This window comes from Stegostoma tigrinum, chromosome 3 (genome assembly GCF_030684315.1).
Source record: "Stegostoma tigrinum isolate sSteTig4 chromosome 3, sSteTig4.hap1, whole genome shotgun sequence".
In the NCBI taxonomy this organism is placed as follows: domain Eukaryota; kingdom Metazoa; phylum Chordata; class Chondrichthyes; order Orectolobiformes; family Stegostomatidae; genus Stegostoma; species Stegostoma tigrinum.
In genome coordinates, this window is record NC_081356.1 from 123,043,147 (window position 1) to 123,063,821 (window position 20,675).

General features: G+C 44.9%; 1 protein-coding gene across 2 annotated transcripts in view; it reads left to right on the forward strand.

The window, feature by feature from the left end:
• LOC125451041 (15-hydroxyprostaglandin dehydrogenase [NAD(+)]-like) overlaps positions 1-18,631 on the forward strand; it is a 63,475-nt gene extending 44,844 nt beyond the window's left edge. For both annotated transcript variants that reach the window (XM_059644865.1, XM_048527723.2), the window contains 3 exons: positions 6,971-7,047; positions 14,799-14,962; positions 18,303-18,631. In XM_059644865.1, coding sequence (XP_059500848.1) covers positions 6,971-7,047; positions 14,799-14,962; positions 18,303-18,441 — 380 coding nt within the window. In that variant the 3' untranslated portion in view covers positions 18,442-18,631. The remainder of the gene's footprint in view (positions 1-6,970; positions 7,048-14,798; positions 14,963-18,302) is intronic.
• The last annotated feature ends 2,044 nt before the right edge of the window (positions 18,632-20,675 follow it).

The window sequence follows — 20,675 nt, forward strand, 5'->3', positions numbered from 1 at the left end:
TTAAACAGTCATTGGATAAGCAGATGGATGATGATGAGATAGTGTGGGGGAGGGGCTTAGATTAGTTCACAGGCCGGCGCATGTCAAGGGCCGAAGGTCCTGTTCTGCGCTGTATTGTTCTATGTTCTATCACACAGACAGTCAACCAAGGATGGAACTGAACCCAGGTCCCTGGTGCTTTGAGGCAACCGTGCTGCTCCTTCTAGTTCCTATGTTTTTGTGTTCCTTATTATACTTACACAAAACCGATCAGTGGTCCAAAAAAATGTCTGCCTGTTTAGAATTCAGAAAAAACTAATTTATATATGAAGCAGCCACTACGATGTCTTCTTTGCTACCTCTGAGTGAAATGCAAGATTTTGAATGTGTCTTTTTCATTTATTCTTTCACGGAATCTGGGCATTGCCAGTAATTATTTGCTCAGTCCCTGATTGGCCTAGAGAATATAGTATTGATGTTCCATTGTGAATCACTACAGTCCTGTTTTTTTTTGTGGATAGGATACACCTGAGCAGCTTTCCACATTGCTGATAGACGCCAGCGCTGTCGCTGTTGTGAATTTTTGGGAAATGCATGATCACAAATTGCCTAGATGGAGCATGATGGGATTCATGATGCTCAATAGCATAAAAAATTGGCAGAATATCAAAGTTGCACCCAGTACAATTGCTCACACACCAAATATGCATCTCACCATCAAACTGTCAGCTGGACAACATTTTCGGTAGCTGTAGCTGACATTGAAGTGCCCTGACGTTTAGTTCCATGGGAATGTGCAAGTTTCAGATTTCATCTTGAAGAATGCATACTCCATCAACCTCCAGTCATTGTGTACATCTTAAAAACAAAAGCCCTCCGTAGGCTACAGTGAATCAAATGCAACAGACGGAAGCCCCAGGAACTGAGCACGTAATCCAAGATGACACACCAGTGCATTGAGAATGTCAGAGGTGCCACCTATTGGATAAAAGCTTAGACCAAAGTTCTTCCATCCCACTCCATTAGATGTAAAAGATTCCACCGCACTAATGTGAAGAGAAACGCAGGCTATCCGGGTCTTCCAGAGAATGGTTTTCTTTCCTCAGCCTAACAATAGCAAAATGACAGGTTGGCTGGCTGGTTATCTCATTGCTGTTGGTATGATCGTCTAAGGTCCATATTAGTTGCAACATCTGCCAGCAGTCGGATACACACTTGGTGAGAGTTTGGTCCTGGGCAGAGGGAGAGATGGAGTCGGTGGCTTGATGGGAAGACTCCATGGCCGGAAGTGTAAGCTGCAAATCCTGAATGAGAAGTTCCCAGTCTGTGTAGAGCTGGACTGATAAAAGCGTCTTTCACAGAGTTGAGGGGGCGAGGGTTCACGCACAGCAAACTCAAACCAAAAGAAATGTCCCTCTCTTGAAACATGTGCTGCTGAAAGTTCCTCCATTTCAAAGCTAGTTCTCTAGTAATGAAGCACTTGAGGACATTCGAATAACATGTTGGGATAACCTTTCTTTAAAATATCATTTGTCACAAGGAAGTAATATGACAGGAGATTCGTTAACCCTCAGTAAAAGAAATGTGTGTCTTTCTCGTTTGTCATTTTCTTGCTTTGGCTACATGGACAACCTGAGTAGCCCAATTGTGCACGGCAAGATCCCAAACACAGCAGCATAAATCCCCAAATAATCATCATGGCAGTCGTTGTTAGAGGCATAAATGTTGACCATAACATTCTCACTGGTGTCAGAGATAATGGGAACTGCAGATGCTGGAGATTCCAAGATAATAAAATGTGAGGCTGGATGAACACAGCAGGCCAAGCAGCATCTCAGGAGCACAAAAGCTGACGTTTCGGGCCTAGACCCTTCTAGGCCCGAAACGTCAGCTTTTGTGCTCCTGAGATGCTGCTTGGCCTGCTGTGTTCATCCAGCCTCACATTTTATTATCTTACATTCTCACTGGTATCCTTTCTCGGTCTTTATAAAGGGCTCACATTTCTTGTAGCCATCTCGTAGCTGCTCTCTTCAATTTGTGTTTGTGCACTTGCAAATGGAATTTGCTGTCTTATTCCCAGGTACCCATTGAATGCCTCTGAAAAAGTTCTCTTCACTTTTACAAATCCAGTTGTCTGCCTCTAAATTCTCTAGAAAGTGGAGAAGTTTGAGAAGTGATCCCATCAAAGTGTGTAAAATTCTTAAGGGTTCGACATGTGTGCTCCTGGAGAAATGTTTTCATTGGTAGAGGTTGGTCATTGAGGACTAAAACCAGAGGAAATGCCTTCATTCACAGTGTTATGGATATTTGGAATTCTCTACCCCAGAGTGCTATGGGTTTTCAACGATTGAATATGATCAACATAGATATTGTATCTAAATATCTATTCAAGAGAACTACTGATTCATAACCACCTGGATAGCCATTCTCCATTGCAATGACTCCAACAAACTGGATCGAGAGTTGGTGGACACTTACAAGTGGGTGACAGCTGCTGATAGCCTAGAAGCTATCTGTTAGGACATTGCATTGGATGTGGAAGTAAAAGATTATGCACTTTGGCAAGGAGAATCAAGAAGCTGAACATTATATAAATGGGGGGAGGGCTGGAGAAAGCTGTAGCAAGGAGGGATTTGGACGTCCATGTGCATCAATCACAAAAAACTGTTATCCAAGTCAAGCAGGTCAGAGTGAAGGCAAATGGCATTCATTTCAGACGAATTGGGGTATAGAAGTAAGGAGGTCTTAGTAAAACAATGTGATGCATTAGTCAGATCACAGTTGGAATACTGTGCATAGTTTCAGATCCCTTATTCAATGAAAGACACCGAGCACTGGAAGCAGTCTAGTGTTATGGAGGGGGAATGGCTGAACTCGTCTGATGTTTAAATGAAAACACAAGCCCCAATCTGTTCTGATGGGAGTAGAAGTTCCCTTCTAATAATCATGCCTGGAACACTCAGAGAAGCTCACGTTGCTCCCTGTAACCAGTTAAAAGATTGGTTAAAAGAAAGAAAATTGCTGATCGCCTTTGTAAATAACAAGAAACAATTCATTTATTTATTTAATTCGAGCAATGAACAATTTAACAGAATTACTCACAAACCGAACAATTCCCACCTAAGTACTAACTACTCCCTATACCTGGTCTAAATTGCACCTGAATGATATTCAAATAAACACAACTCCTACTTATATAAACCCAATAAATAAGTCAATGATAAGTTAAAGCTTAGTCTCTCCAAGTTCGCACTGACTGTCTCCCGAAACACTCTGCCTTCTCCAGCCTTTCTCCTGTTAATCTCACATCGCAAATGTCTTTCTTCCACTGATTCTGCTGTCCGAGATGTTTTTCCCTGTAATTACTCCTGTGAGGACTTTTAGCTAGAAATGCTTTCTCTGAAAGCTAGAAGGTGTTGTTTCTCGGCAGTTGGCAATTGGCTCTCTCCGATTTTCCAAATACCCTCATCTTTATGCCCATGATTACACAACAATATTTCTTACATAGGATTGGTTCAATGGTATCAACACGATCAGATTTAAATTTAATATGTTGTTACTATCTAAGGGCTTGGTTTAAATTCATTGGCAAATTTTGAAAAGATTTGGTGGCTTGGCAAAAGTGCTGCTTGACTGTTCGATACGGAATGTTCCCATTCGGGCACTCTCTGTACAATGCTTGCAAACTTACAAGCACAAACAAAGCACAATATCTTAAAGGTGCCATGCACTGTTTTTCAATTCATGAGTATTCTATACAACTTCGTAACATTAAAAGAAGTTCAACAACCTCTGAGCACGGTGGCTCAGTGGTTAGCACTGCTGCCTCGCAGTGCCAGGGACCGGGGTTCAATTCCACCCTTGGGTGACTCTCTGTGTGGAGTTTGCACATTCTCCCCCTGTCTGCATGGGTTTCCTCTGGTTGCTCTGATGTCCAAAGATGTGCAGAGTAGGTGGATTGTCCATAGTGTCCAGGGATGTTTAGGTTAGACGTGGAGAATGGGTCGGGTGGGAGGCTGTTTGAAGGGAGGATGTTGACTTGTTGGGCCGAATGGCCTGTTTCCACACTATAGGGATTCTATGAATTTGATCCAAGTATGGAGGGATTGGTCTTATGAGGAGAGGTTGAGTATGATTAAAAATTTAGAAGAATGAAAGACAACCTAATTGAACCATACAAAATTCACAGGGAATTTGACAGATGTGTGAAGCAATCTTCCCTTGTGCGTGAGTCTAGGACCAGAAATCTTGTGGTAAATCACCACCTATTTAAGACAAAGATGAGGAGGAATTTCTTCTCAAAGGCTAATGACTCTGAAATTCTTCACCACAGATGGCTGTTGTGGCTGGATCATTAACCACATTCAACACAGATTTCCAATTATTTAGGGAATCATGGGCGATAAGGAAAAGCAGGAAAGCAGGGCTGAGGATTATCAAATTAGCCATGATGTCTTTGTATAGTGTAGCAGACTTGATGGGCTGAATGTCTTCTGCTGTTGTGTCTTATGGGCTGATAGACATTGATTATTCAACTGACTGAGACTAAAGAGATCTGCAAAAATCCTGCTCCCTCACAGCTCACTGCCCTGCTCTGGGGCAAGTGAGGCTGAGTCTACCAGGCCAGGGTGGGATTCCTAAGGCAGCCTAAACTATGCCTAACACAGTTCATCACCACAGTGCAAACCCACATCCCACTAGACAATAGACTGACAGAAAGAGAGAAAGCCGGGGATATGGGGATGATGCAGGAAAATGGGGTTGAAGTCAAAGTTGAAGGGTGTAAGAACATGTTTAGCACACTTGCCTTCATTGCTCAGACCTTTGAGTATAAGATGTTGGAGTGGTATTGGATTTGGTGAGGCCTCCTCTAGAGTACTGTGTCTAGCTCTGGTCACGCATCCATAGGAAGGATATTATTAAGCTGGAGAGAGTTCAGAAAATATTTACCAGGATGTTACTGGAAATGGAGGGTTTGAGTTTTAAGGAGAGGTGGGATAGGCTGGGACCTTTTCCTGTTGGGGTGTAGGAAGTTAAGGACCTTACAGAGGTTTATAAAATCACGAGGGGTATCAGTAAGGTGAATGGAAGTGCTTTTCCCTAGGGTTGGGGATTTCAAGAATAGTGGGCATATTTTCAAGGTGAAAGGAGAAAGATTTAGAAAAAGATATGAGGGGCAACAGTTTTCACGGACAGTTGAATGAACTGCCAGAGGAAGTGGTGGGTGTGGGTACAGTTACAACGTTTAAAAGACGTTTGGACAAGCACATGAATAAGAAATATTTGGAAGTCTATGGACCAAGTGCAGGCAGGTGGGACTAGTTTAGTTTGGGATTACGGTCGGCATGGACTGGCTGGACTGAAGGGTCCATTTCTATGATGTATAACTATATGATTCTATGACTGTAAGATCGGCTGTGACCATATTGAAAACTGAGCGGATTTAAAGAGCTGAAAAGCCTACTCCTGGTCCTATTTCTTATGCTGCTCTGCACATTTATAATGGGAATGACTCGAGTGAAATTGTGACTCTGTACTTCTGCACTCTGACTTCTGGTGGTGTTGTGTACTAAACATTACTTTTACAGTTTTCATTACTTACAGCACACGTGGGAATTCTTCATTGAATAACATCGAGATGCCAACTTGAAAATAAGCCATTTGGCCCAAGTCTTTTTATCCCTCAAAAGAGCAACACTGATTCATTGTGGCCAACTCGTGACTGTATCAGATATAGTAGAAACTACAAGATACTGGAGAATCTGAGATAACAAGGTGTAGAGCTGGATGAACACAGCAGGCCAAGCAGCATCAGAGGAGCAGGAAAGCTGATTTTCAGGCCTAGAACTTCACTTCATTTCACAGTTCTTAAACCATCCAGCTAACTTGTCCTTCCAGTAACTTGTGAGAAAGGCTCACTTGACCCGAAACGTTAACTCCGATTTCTCTCCACAGATGCTGCCAGACCTGCTGAGCTTTTCCAGTAATTTCTGCTTTTGTTGCCTTCAGGCAACTTTCTTCATCATTTTGAACAAGTTTGTTTCTCGCAGTCTTGAATCCTCGACGTTTGGCACATTCCTTCGTAAAAGCATTTCGATCAAATCCCCACTGCACCAATTAAAACCGCTCCAATTTATAATTGAGAAGGTGTGTACAGGTGCAAGATAGCACATGCACACAAAGGAACGGAATTATATTTTGAACGGTGCCAGAATTGCATATGTTGTATTTGACGCTCACACTTCTGGTTTTGAAATCCTTCCAAGGTTTTGCTTCCGCTCTATCTGATTTCCTTCAGCTCTACAGCTCGGAAGTATCAATGTTTCTCTAGTCATGGCCTTTATCCCAGATTTTCATTGACCCACTATGGCATGCTTTCAGCTGTCTAGGCCCTTGACCCTGCAATTCCTCCGCCAAACCTCACCATTTGTCCACTCCTCTTCCTCCTTTAGGAAGCTTCTCAAAACCAACCACTTTTGGTCCCAGTGTCTCCTTATGACGCTTGGAGTTGAATTGTGTTTGGTAATTTTTCAAAAATTAATTCATGGGATGTGGGCGTCACAAGCTAGGCCAGCATTTATTGCCTATTTCTCATTGCCCTGAGGACATGTAGATGGTTAACCACATTACTGTGGATTTGGACTCACTTGTATGCCAGACCAGGTGAGGATGGCAGATTTCCTTCCCCAAAGGACACTAGTGAGTTAGACAGGTTACTCCTTACAATTGATATTGGATTCGTGGCCATCATTAGCCTCTTCATTCCAGATTTTGTGTTGAATTCAGATTCCACTGCGGTGTGATTTGAACCCAGGTTCCCAGAGCATTTCCTGATTTCTGCATTAGCAGTCCAGCAATAATTTCACTGGGCCTTTGCCTCCCTGAAGCACCTGTGAAACACCGTGATACATCTTTCTCCAAAAAAGGTGCAATATACATCCAAGTTGTTGTTGTTAAATGCAAATCTGCTTTCTTCCCTATTTCCATTTAGGTATATTCCCAGCTGCCCACGGACCAGTGTACACGGCCACAAAGCATGGTGTAGTTGGATTCACCAGGGCTATAGCAGTGAGTAATCCTTACTCATGATTTTCTCCCTTTGCCATTGTTAGCCTTTCTGTGTCTTCACTGTTCGTATAACACTAAAAATCAGGTGGAACCAGCGTTGTAAATTTCTTTGTGCATTCTGTGTTTTGATGCTGCAGAACACAGCAATCCAATCAATGAGAAACCTCTGTGTGAAACATAATAAGAATATAAGAAATAGGTGCTGGAGTAGGCCATCTGATCCATTGAGACTGCTCCACCATTCAATAAGATCATGGCTGCTTTTTTTGTAGACTCATTACTGTTCAAAAATCTATCTTTGCCTTAAAAAAGATTCAATGAGGTTACCTCAACTGCTTCACTGGGCAAGGAATTCCACAGATTCACAACCGTTTGGGTGAAGAAGTTCCTCCTCAACTCAGTCCTAAATCTGTTCCCCCATATTTGGAGGCTGTGCCCCTGAGTTCCAGTTTCACTTGCCAGTGGAAACAACCTGTCTGCTTCTATTTTATCTATTTAACCCATCTGGGTCACTTATGTCCTTTAGGAATGGAAAGCTGTCATCCTTACCTGGTCTGGCTGATGTGTGACTCAAGACTCACAGCAATGTGGTTCACTCTTATCTTCCCTCTGGGCAATTAGGGATGGGCAATAAATGATGGCCTAGCCTGAGGCGCCCACATCCCTTGACTGAATTTAAAAAAGAATCCCTTCATAATTTTAGATAATAAAATGTGAGGCTGGACGAACACAGCAGGCCAAGCAGCATCTCAGGAGCACAAAAGCTGACGTTTCGGGCCTAGACCCTTCATCAGAGAGGGGGATGGGGAGAGGGAACTGGAATAAAGAGGGAGAGAGGGGGAGGCGGACCGAAGATGGAGAGAAAAGAAGATAGGTGGAGAGGAGAGTATAGGTGGGGAGGTAGGGAGGGGATAGGTCAGTCCAGGGAAGACGGACAGGTCGAGGAGGTGGGATGAGGTTAGTAGGTAGGAGATGGAGGTGCGGCTTGAGGTGGGAGGAAGGGATGGGTGAGAGGAAGAACAGGTTAGGGAGGCAGAGACAGGTTGGACTGGTTTTGGGATGCAATGGGTGGAGGGGAAGAGCTGGGCTGGTTGTGTGGTGCTGTGGGGGGAGGGGACGAACTGGATTGGTTTCGGGATGCGGTGGGGGAAGGGGAGATTTTGAAGCTGGTGAAGTCCATATTGATACCATTGGGCTGCAGGGTTCCCAGGCGAAATATGAGTTGCTGTTCCTGCAGCCTTCGGGTGGCATCATTGTGGCACTGCAGGAGGCCCATGATGGACATGTCATCTAAAGTATGGGAGGGGGAGTGGAAATGGTTTGCGACTGGGAGGTGCAGTTGTTTATTGCGAACCGAGCGGAGGTGTTCTGCAAAGCGGTCCCCAAGCCTCCGCTTGGTTTCCCCAATGTAGAGGAAGCCACACCGGATACAATGGATACAGTATACCACATTGGCAGATGTGCAGGTGAACCTCTGCATAATATTGAAAGTCATCTTGGGGCCTGGGATAGGGGTGAGGGAGGAGGTGTGGGGGCAAGTGTAGCATTTCCTGCAGTTGCAGGGGAAGATGCCGGGTGTGGTGGGGTTGGAGGGCAGTGTGGAGCGAACAAGGGAGTCACAGAGAGAGTGGTCTCTCCGGAAAGCAGACAAGGGTGGGGATGGAAAAATGTCTTGGGTGGTGGGGTCGGATTGTAGGTGGCGGAAGTGTCGAAGGATGATGCGTTGTATCCGGAGGTAGGTGGGGTGGTGTGTGAGAATGAAGGGGATCCTCTTTGGGCGGTTGTGGCGGGGGCGGGGTGTGAGGGATGTGTTGCGGGAAATGCGGGAGACACGGTCGAGGGCGTTCTCGATCACTGTGGGGGGAAAGTTGCGGTCCTTGAAGAACTTGGACATGTGTGATGTGCAGGAGTGGAATGCCTCATTGTGGGAGCAGATGCGGCGGAGGCGGAGGAATTGGGAATAGGGGATGGAATTTTTGCAGGAGGGTGGGTGGGCGGAGATGTATTCTAGGTAGCTGTGGGAGTCGGTGGGCTTGAAATGGACATCAGTTACAAGCTGGTTGCCTGAGATGGAGACTGAGGGGTCCAGGAAGGTGAGGGAATGTGCTGGAGATGGCCCAGGTGAACTGAAGGTTGGGGTGGAAGGTGTTGGTGAAGTGGGGGTGGCCATGGGCACCCGTATGGGCCCCAGCTATGCATGCCTCATTGTAGGTTACGTGGAACAGTCCCTCTTCCGCACCTACACATGCCCCAAACCCCACCTCTTCCTCCGTTACATTGATGACTGTATCGGCGCCGCCTCTTGCTCCCCAGAGGAGCTTGAACAGTTCATCCACTTCACCACCACCTTCCACCCCAACCTTCAGTTCACCTGGGCCATCTCCAGCACATCCCTCACCTTCCTGGACCTCTCAGTCTCCATCTCAGGCAACCAGCTTATAACTGATGTCCATTTCAAGCCCACCGACTCCCACAGCTACCTAGAATACACCTCCTCCCACCCAGCCTCCTGCAAAAATTCCATTCCCTATTCCCAATTCCTCCGCCTCCGCCGCATCTGCTCCCACGATGAGACATTCCACTCCCGCACATCCCAGATGTCCAAGTTCTTCAAGGACCGCAACTTTCCCCCCAAAGTGGTCAAGACCGCCCTTGACCGCGTCTCCCGCATTTCCCGCAACACATCCCTCACACCCCGCCCCCGCCACAACCGCCCAAAGAGGAGCCCCTCGTTCTCGCACACCACCCCACCTACCTCCGGATACAACGCATCATCCTCCAACACTTCCGCCATCTACAATCCGTCCCCACCACCCAAGACATTTTTCCATCCCCGCCCTTGTCTGCTTTCCGGAGAGACCACTCTCTCTGTGACTCCCTTGTTCGCTCCACACTTCCCTCCAACCCCACCACACCCGGCATCTTCCCCTGCAATCGCAGGAAATGCTACACTTGCCCCCACACCTCATCCCCATCCCAGGCCCCAAGATGACTTTCCATATTAAGCAGAGGTTCACCTGCACATCTGCCAATGTGGTATACTGTATCCATTGTATCCGGTGTGGCTTCCTCTACATTGGGGAAACCAAGCGGAGGCTTGGGGACCGCTTTGCAGAACACCTCCGCTCGGTTCGCAATAAACAACTGCACCTCCCAGTCACAAACCATTTCCACTCCCCCTCCCATTCTTTAGATGACATGTCCATCCTGGGCCTCCTGCAGTGCCACAATGATGCCACCCGAAGGCTGCAGGAACAGCAACTCATATTCCGCTTGGGAACCCTGCAGCCTAATGGTATCAATGTGGACTTCACCAGCTTCAAAATCTCCCCTTCCCCCACCGCATCACAAAACCAATCCGGTTCGTCCCCTCCCCCCACTGCACCACACAACCAGCCCAGCTTTTCCCCTCCACCCACTGCATCCCAAAACCAGTCCAACCTGTCTCTGCCTCCCTAACCTGTTCTTCCTCTCACCCATCCCTTCCTCCCACCCCAAGCCGAACCTCCATCTCCTACCTACTAACCTCATCCCACCTCCTTGACCTGTCCGTCTTCCCTAGACTGACCTATCCCCTCCCTACCTCCCCACCTATACTCTTCTCTCCACCTATCTTCTTTTCTCTCCATCTTCGGTCCGCCTCCCCCTCTCCCCCTACTTATTCCAGAATCCTCCCCCCATCCCCCTCTCTGATGAAGGGTCTAGGCCCGAAACGTCAGCTTTTGTGCTCCTGAGATGCTGCTTGTCCTGCTGTGTTCATTCAGCCTCACATTTTATTATCTTGGATTCTCTAGCATCTGCAGTTCCCATTATCACCCTTCATAATTTTACAAGTTTCGATAAGATCTCACCTCATTCTTCTAAATATCAATGAATATAGTCCCAGTCTACTCAATCTCTCTTCAAAAGCCAACTCTCTCAACTACAGAATCAACTTAGTGAACCTCCTCTGCACCCCATCAAGTGCCAGTATATCCTTTCTCGAGTAAGGAGACCAAAACTGTTTTCATTCTTCTCAGTAACATTTTACCCAGATGAGCCATCCCGGTGTCATTTAGCATCTAAAAACAGAATACTGCGGTTCCTGGAAATTTAGAACAAGCACAGAGATTACTGGCGAGACTGAACATATCTTGCAACATCTGTGGAGAGCAAAACAAAGTTAATGTTTCAAGACTGGTATGACTGGTTCGAGACACATAACTCTGTTTCTCTGTCCATGGACACTGCCAGACCTCCTGCATTTAATGTTAATGTGTCCAGTATGACTCCCATTCTGAAGAAGAGTCATACATTCCATTATAAAAGTCTGACCTCGCGTGACTGCGGCCTTCAGTTATTCAGCAGAGGGGGAACCCCAGAGTGGGCATGAGTGGTCGGCTGGGTAATGGTTATCTTTCACCCAATAAATTTGGGAAGTAACCAATACCCAAGTAACTACAAGTTAGCGTCTCCCACCCGTCTACCTCCTCTAACCTAATAATAAAGACCAAGTGTGGTGAGCAGGTAAGCTATTTGCATTCCTTTTCTCGTCACTTTGTTGTCTTTCGGGGAGATCACCTAGACGCCTAATCCTTTGGGAGTGGCTAGGAAGTCAAAGCTAGAGGTTGTTTGAGTATATAACAGAGTAAGCTTAGTGATGCAGAGAACACTTAGAGACAGAACACTGCGAAACTAAAAACTAATTAATTTTAAATAATGAACTGAGTAGAGACAACGGGCCAAGTGATCTTTTGTAGCTGTATGATGTGGGAGCTAGCTGATCCCATTGAGAATGGCAGTGACCGTGTCTGCAGCAAGTGTTGGCTGCTCGAGGAGCTCCGGCTCAAAACTGAGGAGCTGGAATCCGAACTCCAAACACTGCGGCACATCCGGGAGGGGGAGAAATACCTGGATGCTGCGTTCCAGGAGGCAGTCATACCTACTAGATTAACTAATGTTATTTCAATTGGTGGGCAGGGTTAGCAGTGTGTGGCTGCGAGTGATGCAGGTAGAGGGACCCTGCACACAGGAACACAGGAGCTGCAGCCCTTGACATTGACCCACATGTATGAGGCACTTGCTCCCTGCGTGGATGAGCAGCAGGGCTGCAGGAAGGATGAGTCAACTGACCATGGCACCATGGCCCAAGAGGCCGTTCAAGAGAGGGAGCAAAAAGACGGCTTGTAGTTGTAGGGGATCCCATCATCGGGGGACAGACAGTACCCTTTGTGAGCGGGATAGAGAATCCACATGGTGTGTTGCCTGCTGGGTGCCAGGGTTCAAGACATCTCTGACCAGCTTGAGAGGATACTAGAGAGGGAGGGGGAGGATCCAGTTGTTGTTGTCCACGTAGGTACCAACAACATACGCAGGATTAGGGAAAAAGGCCTGTTTCGGGATCATGAAAAGCTAGGAACAAAATTAAAAGACAGGTGCTCATGGGTCTGATTGCTGCCTAAGCCACGTGCAATTTGGCACAGGGAGGCGAGGATCAGGGAAGTAATTGTGTGCCTAAAAGAGTGGTGTGGGAAAGAAGGTTTCCTTTTCATGGGGCACTGGCATCATTTCTTGGACAGGAAGGATCTATACCGCTGGGATGGACTCCACCTGGCGAAAAGGGTAAATAGGGTGGTCAATAGGACTTTAAACTAGAAAGTGGGAGAAGGGAAAAGTGACCGTACAGGGAGAATAACAATTAATGTAAGGCAAAGTTAGCAGGTTACGAGGAAGCTTCAACTCCATTGAAAATTAGGAAAAAAGATTAAAGGGAGGGAGAACTCAAGAGCTGTTAGTAATGCAGGTAATAGGACCCAGAAAGAAGGTGCAAAAACTGGCATAACTGTGGTGTGTCAAGATTTGCAAATGACACTAAGGTGAATGGTAGAGCAAAATGTGCAGAAGACACTGAAAGTCTGCCGAGGGACATAGATAGTCCAAGTGAGTGGGAAAAGGTCTGGCAGATGGAGTACAATGTTGGTCATCCATTTTGGTAGGAATAACAGCAAAATGGACTGTTTTAAATGCTAAAAAATTGCAGCACGTTGCTGTGCAGAGGGACTTGACCATGAATCGCTAAAAGTAGGATTGCATGTGCAGCAGGTAATTAAAAAGGCAAATGGAACTTTGTCTGCCATTGCTCGAGGGGTGGAGTTTAAAAACAGGGAGGCTATGCTGCAGCTGTATAGGGTCCTGGTGAGGCCACACCTGGAGTACTGTGTGCAGTTTTGGTCTCCTGACTTGAGAAGGGATACACCAACACTGGAGGGGGTGCAGAAGAGATTCACTCGGTTGATTCCAGAGTTGAGGGGGTTGGATTATGAGGAGATACTGAGTAGACCGGGATTAGACTTACTGGAATTCAGAAAAATGAGGGGAGATCTTATAGAAACATATAAGATTATGAAGGGAATAGATAAGATGGAGGCAGGGAGGTTGTTTCCGCTAGCAGGTGAAACTCGGACTCGGGGTCATCGCCTCAAAATAAAGGGAAGCAGACGTTGGACTGAGGTCAGATGGAACTTCTTCACCCAAAGGGTTGTGAATCTGGAATTCCCTGCCTAGTGAAGCGGTTGAAGCTACCTCGCTGAATGTTTTTAAGGCAAGGCTGGATAAATTTTTGAACAGTAAAGGAATTAAGAGCTATGGTGTGCAGGCAGGTGGAGCTGAATGTCAAAAAGATCAGTCATGATCTTATTGTCCAAAGATGTACAGGCTAGGTGGATCGGCCATGCTAAATTGCCCGTAGTGTTCAGGGGTGTGTGGGTTATAGGGGGATGGGTCTGGGTGGGATGCTTCAGGGGGCAGTGTGGACTTGTTGGGCCAAAGGGCCTGTTTCCACACTGTAGGGAATCTAATCTAATCTAATCTAAATGGCGGGGCAGGGTCAAGGGACTGGATGGCCTACTCCTGCTACTAGCTCTTACGCTCTTATGTTTTGACTCAAAACTCTGTTTCTCTGTCCTCCGATACTGCTAGTCCTGCTGAATTTCTCCAGCATTCTCCGTGTGTATATCATGCCACTTTTCTTTCCATTCTTCACATTATTTTTCCCGTTGTCATGAGAATCATCATGTTGAAGTCGAGACCTTTCCCCTTCAAGACTTGGATTAAGACCACAGAACCCATTTCACACAGGGTTCTCAGCAGAGAGAATTTCCTTTCTGTCTGCCAGATCGCATTTGAACCTTGACCCCAGAGGATGGCCAGTGCCGAACTCACTATCCCATTCTGCAAACCCGCAACTCACCGAATTTATTAAGTCTTAGTGTTTTCCAAATAAGTGTGGATCTTTGTGCTGCTTCATGCCCTGGGCTATTAACGTAGTAAGTAGCCTCACTGTTGATCAGGGAAGGATGTTGATGAAAATGGTTTGGTCCAAACACATTGCCCAGAGGAGCTAGGACTGTGATACTGATCTGTTGATTGCTGTGAACCAGGATCATTCCCTGGTTGGGCCTAGTGAAGGGAGAAAAAACAAATCTCCATTTGAGACTGACTCAGCAACTTAGACTGGGTGAAGGAGGATATGAAATTTCTGAAGGATGGATTCAGGTCCTGTCATCACTTGCCCCTGGGATTCCCAGGTATCCTCACTAGGTGCCCAGCCAGTTTTTGCTGTTGTCCCCTGAAGCAGTAGGCAGCGCACCCACCACCTTCTCTGGAGCAACTGGAGATGGGCAGTAAATGTGGACCCAGTCAACAACAGCAACATCCCATGAGTGGAATCACACAGTCCCATAAACAGTAACTCTCTTGCGGCTTTCTTTCAGGCAACCTCAAAGCTTTTGGACTATGGAGTTCGGATCAACACAATTTGTCCAGCCTTTGTGGATACTCCACTGCTGAACTCTGTGAATCATGAGGAAGTGATGGGGAGATACTACATATTCAAGGATGCTGTCAAAAAGTTGGTTCAACAGTATGGGATATTGGAGTAAGTACGTTTTGGGAAATGGAAAAATAGTGTAAGAAACCGGCAATATCTGCTGGGGAGTGAGTTATATCGAAGGTAGGGTAATTGGAGCGTGTTTGATTGCTATCAGAATGCTCTTCACCAAACAATCAAGCAGCACTTACTTCCATTGCAAGATAGTGGAAATACAGAATACTCTTTTTTCCAGACAAGCTGTGGATCGAATGACTTTTCTAAAAATTCATTCACGGGATGAGGGTGTCACTGGCTAGGCCAGCATTTATGGTCCAGCAGGCATTTAAGAATCAACCACATTAGCGAGTTTTGAGAAGACTTGTAGCTCAGGTTGAGTTCCTGGATGTGAGTTTGCTCGCTGAGCTGGAAGGTTAGTTTTCAGACGGTTTGTCACCATTCTAGGTAACATCATCAGTGAGCCTCCGATGAAGCGCAGGTGTTATGTCCCGCTTTCTATTTATCTGTTTAGTTTTCCTTAGGTTGGGGATGTCATTTCCTGTTCTTTTTCTCAGAAGATGGTAGATTGGCTCCAAATCAATGTGTTTGTTGATGGAGTTCCGGTTGGAATGCCATGCTTCTAGGAATTCTCATGCGTGTCTCTGTTTGGCTTGTCCTAGGATGGATGTGTTGTCCCAATCCAAGTGGTGTCCTTCCTCATCTGTATGTAAGGATACTAGTGAGAGTGGGTCATGTCGTTTTGTGGCTAGTTGATGTTCATGTATCCTGGTCATTATATTATATTACTGTAACATGACATTTGTATTCCAACCTGTTTGAGAGAGAGACCAACTTTCCAATTAGCTTTTTATTTTTCAAAGGAGTTTTATTTCCCAGAAATCTCTTCTAAATGTAACTATTTTAAAATATCTATCCCCCGTTCCTAGATGCCCTTTTGAAATAATCTCCCTCATTTTGAAAAGAAACAGCCTAGAAATTTCAACAACCTCATCAAGGACCTGAAAAATGATGATCTCTTCATGTTTCAGAAATGCCTCTGATGATGATTCTCGAAGGATTTCTGACCTAGGATATGAACAAATCTTTTCCAGATGCCAGTCAATAACATTGGTTTTAAAGTTGATCGAAAATGAAACTGGGCCATATATAAACCCGATTCACTGGCATCTATTTTGCTTCTGGGACAAGTTTCACCCTTCATAGTTTCAGCATTTAGAAAATAGGTTTCTGTTGCCAGGTTAATGCAGTCACTACAATTTTCCAAAATTCAAGTTTTCAAAGGTAGAAATGGGAAAGGTCACTTGGCCCGTTGATTCTGTTCTTCCATGGAATCCTACCAGACCATCACTTCATCCAGCTTCTATTGATTCTAGACTTCACTTCTACTCATCTCCCTGCTTGTGTGAACAAGTATACAAGGTGATGATTATGTTCTGGAGTTGAGAACCCACAGCCATAGGTTATTGTGACTTGTGATATTGAATTTGGACGTTTTTCTGTAGCAAACTTGGAAATCAAGAGTGGACCCAGTAACTCTTTCTATGAAACCTCTTGGATTGGTTATAAAGACAGAAAGGTTTCTGTGCTTTAAGGAAATTTGGTCAGGCCTACATGTGATTTCAGCACTAGCCACTTACTCACTTACTGATGTCCTTGAATTCAATTGCATCAAACTTTAGAACGAACACAATGATTCAAGAAGGCCCATTACCACCACCTCAGACTGATGGGGAATGGGTACTAAATACCAGCCTTGTCCTATTCTGAGTTACTTTTTAAATGCTGCCTGACAATCTTAAATTAATCTTTACCGGTTCAGAATTAGAATTTAAAATTAGGTTTTATTGTCACATGTACTCAAGTACAGGGACACAAGAGTTTAGTGAGAAGTGTACAATGTTGCCATTCCCAGACCCATCTTAGGTACAAAGTGGAAAACAAGAGAAATAAGTTACAAGTGCAACATTTCAGTTCTATTTCAGTGCTTAGCTGTGCTGGCCTCGCAGTCGCCACAAGGGCTTGATCTCTCCCACGCTGGGCTCCTCTACTGCAGTGGCTCCCTCTCCCACACTGGCTCAAGCTACCCGTCACTCAACTACACCGCAGATGCTGGGAGACCTCAGGTTGCCTGCTCACGCCAGTGCCACACGTGCCAGGTGATCTCTTTCACTGCCATGCTGGCTCAATCTCCTCTGTGCTGCACAAACCCACTCTCTGCAGAAAGTAAGCAGATTAAAGTAAGGAGAAAGAGCAGCAACAGACAAAAAAAATGTACAAGCAGACGGAGCTGATGAGCTTCAGGCAGGAACCTGCACCCCGCACTGTTGCTCAGCCGCCATCTTGAATTAGAATTAGTTTGTAAGTACATTTTGATTTCAAATGTTAAAATATCTGCCTCCAATATCATGCTGGACATTGCTCCAGCCTTTTGCCACCCCAAACCCCAGAGGAAATGTTTGTCTCTGTTGTTTTTGATTGAGATGGGTGACAGGGACTGCTTTCAGTAATATGCTGTGAAAGTTATTGCAGCAGAATTGAAAGCTACACTTTCCTAGAATATCTTTGGTTGTTTTGAGCCCACTGGACCTGCTGCTGCTTCCATTTAGGGTCACAGCTGATCTCTACCCCCACTGCTTTGACATGTCTTTGGTCAATTGATATCCTTATCTGTCAATAACCCAGAAGGCTCAGAGCTCCAATGGATCCCCAGTACCTATCACCTTTGGACAGAGAGATTTAATTATTTCTACCAACCTATTGTGTTGAAAAGGTACAGCCTGAATTCACATAAATGACTCAGCTCTAAGGTACTGGGGATCCATTGGAGCTCTGAGCCTTCTGGGTTATTGACAGATAAGGATATCAATTGACCAAAGACATGTCAAAGCAGTGGGGGTAGAGATCAGCTGTGACCCTAAATGGAAGCAGCAGCAGGTCCAGTGGGCTCAAAACAACCAAAGATATTCCAGGAAAGTGTAGCTTTCAATTCTGCTGCAATAACTTTCACAGCATATTACTGAAAGCAGTCCCTGCCACCCATCTCAATCAAAAACAACTGAGACCGTAAGACATATAAGCAGAGTAGGCCATTCAATCCATTGAGTCTGCTCCACCAATCAGTGAGATCATGGCCAATCTGATAAACCTCAACTCCACTTTCCTGCCTTTTCCTCTTCACCATTGGTTTCCCCCTCTATTTTACAATCTATCTCAACTTTGAATGTACTTAATGTTTCTCTGCTCCTACCCACTCAAATTCTTTGAGCATTGTAAACCCTTCAATCAGATCACCCCTCATTCTAGAGATGCTTCTGCAGTTGCAAGTGAAAGCACTTTCATCGTAAATGAGTTTTACAAAATACAATAGAAATGTTGTGATTTTTTGCAGGCCATCATTAATTGTTCAGGGGTTAATGAAAATCCTTCAGGAGGAGGAGCTGAATGGCGCAGTCATGAAGATAACCAAGTCAAAAGGAATCCACTTTGAGATCTATGAGACAATGCTGATGCAGCCAGAAGTGAAATAGACCTCTCCTTCCATCTTGTTAACAGATTGTCTCTCAAATTCACCTGCCCCTGAAGGACAAGAGCGGAAACTGAACCCTACTAGCTGAAAACGCATTTTGCACAAACCCTGAGCACCTTTAGATAAAAGCAGACACCATCTTGGATGGTCTTTTTGCTGTGGCCTGCATTAAATGTTTTAATCTTTCTAAACTTTAAATTATTTAATTTAATTATATTTTTGTAATCAATTGGAATTCCACTGTGTGAAATAATAGTGGGTATTGTTGAACAAATTACGACTTAAACCAGCAATAAGAAGCTTGAACTTGCAATGTTTTTCCACTTCCCAAGATTTCTTTTACTGAATGCTCTCTGGGAATTCATGAACCTCTCAAAATAATTACCACCTTCAACCACCTATTTGAACCAGGACTCAAATCCCCTCGGAATCAATCTGTAAAACTTTTTATTTTTTTGCCATGCATTTTGGATAGTTTGAAACTTGGATGCACATCATTCGAGGACACAAATGTTGAATATGTACCTTAATATATACCAAGCAATATTTTTCTTAATTCATTATCTGCTTTCAATGTTGCTTAATATTTTCAGTTTTCAGTGCTGAATTTTATCCCTAAGAAGTTGTACGGTCAGGATAGATGTTGAAATTTAAAGAATTTGACATCTCACCTCTGCTTGCAGTTTTATTTGATTTGAGGGGGCAAGGTGCAGGCAGCAGCTTGGTGCTTAAACTATTTGAAAGATGCTAGCAGCCCCTGACATGTCCAAATCTGGTTGACTGCATTTCCCAGTCATCAGCCACTGCATAGCTTGAGGTTGGTGACAACATCTCCAGGGAGAAAGTAATGGCCTTTACAGCACTGCTTGTGGGCCCAGGGGGAACTAGAGTGCATCTCCTAGCTTGTGGATCAGACTTGTCAGCTCTGCATCCTCCCTGCCCACCTGCAAGTCAAACCTGTCAACCATGCTGAATTCTGAGTGGTAAACCGATCAATGCCGAAAGACCTACGTCTGGTATTCCTATTGGAATCTCCTCACTTATCCATGTTACTATCTATATCCCTTTCTCTACGCCTAGATGCGGTCTTGTCTAATTTTTTTAGTACAATGGTCCCAAAAATTTTCAGGATCTAATGACAGTTAGCTATGAAATGTTGCCCTCTTCACCTAGTTTGATTTGTATGTCACAAGAGGTGGGGCTTTTGTAATTTAATTGTAATTTTTTGTAATCATAGAAACCAGATCAAACTGGGATCCAATGAAGATCATTTAGCATTTGTTGCCCTGCATCCAATTTACCCCCATATTATTAAAGCATTTTAAAAGACAATTAGAGCCTGTGTGATGATGTCATTAAGTCATTGATGTAGTTTGAACATCAAACCAAGTTTCTGAAGAAGGGTCCTGACCCAAGACGTCAACTTTCCTGCTCCACTGATTCTGCCTGGCCTGCTGTCTTCCTCCAGCTCCACACTGTTGTCTCTGACTCCAGCATCGGCAGTTCTTACTATCTCCAAACCAAGTGTTGTGCTTGCAGCATAGCTAGCAGTAGAAGGATTGCTCCTCTGGATCCAACCAGTGTGGACTGATGTCACCTTGAGTGACTACTTTGTCCCAAAAGGGAGTTAAAATCCATAGTAGGAAAAATACATTGTACCCTACCATCATGAAAATGGAAACGATGTGTGTAATTGCCAAAATGTGATTTTCCCCTGTAGTTAACCCTGAAAAATATTCATTACCCAACTCGCATTGCCTCAAGAGTCAGCATAGAGTTGGACTGGAGTCACATGTAGATGTGATCAGGCTCCCATTCTTTGTGAATCGAGAGACTAGGCAAAAGCATCTAGTTTTCATTCTTTTATGGTACGTGGATTTTGCTGATTGGCTACACCAGTATAGGTTGCCTGTCTCTAATTGCCCATGAGAAAATTTTGCTTTGTTGCTTTATTGAACTATGCTAGTCCACATGGTGTGGGGACAATCACAGTGACAGTAGAAAGGGAGTTTCAGAACGTTGACCCTGCGACACTGAAGGAACAACAATTATAGTTTAGATTCAAGATGACGTGAGGCCTGGTGAGGAACTTGCATCTGGTTCTTACCACCCATCATGACATATTGACAAATTGCCTTGTTTATGAGTTTTTTATACATTGACGGTGAAGTCTGGCCTAATACACAAACTTGTTTCATGCATTTGAAAACAGATCAAAGCAAAGGCATTTTCATT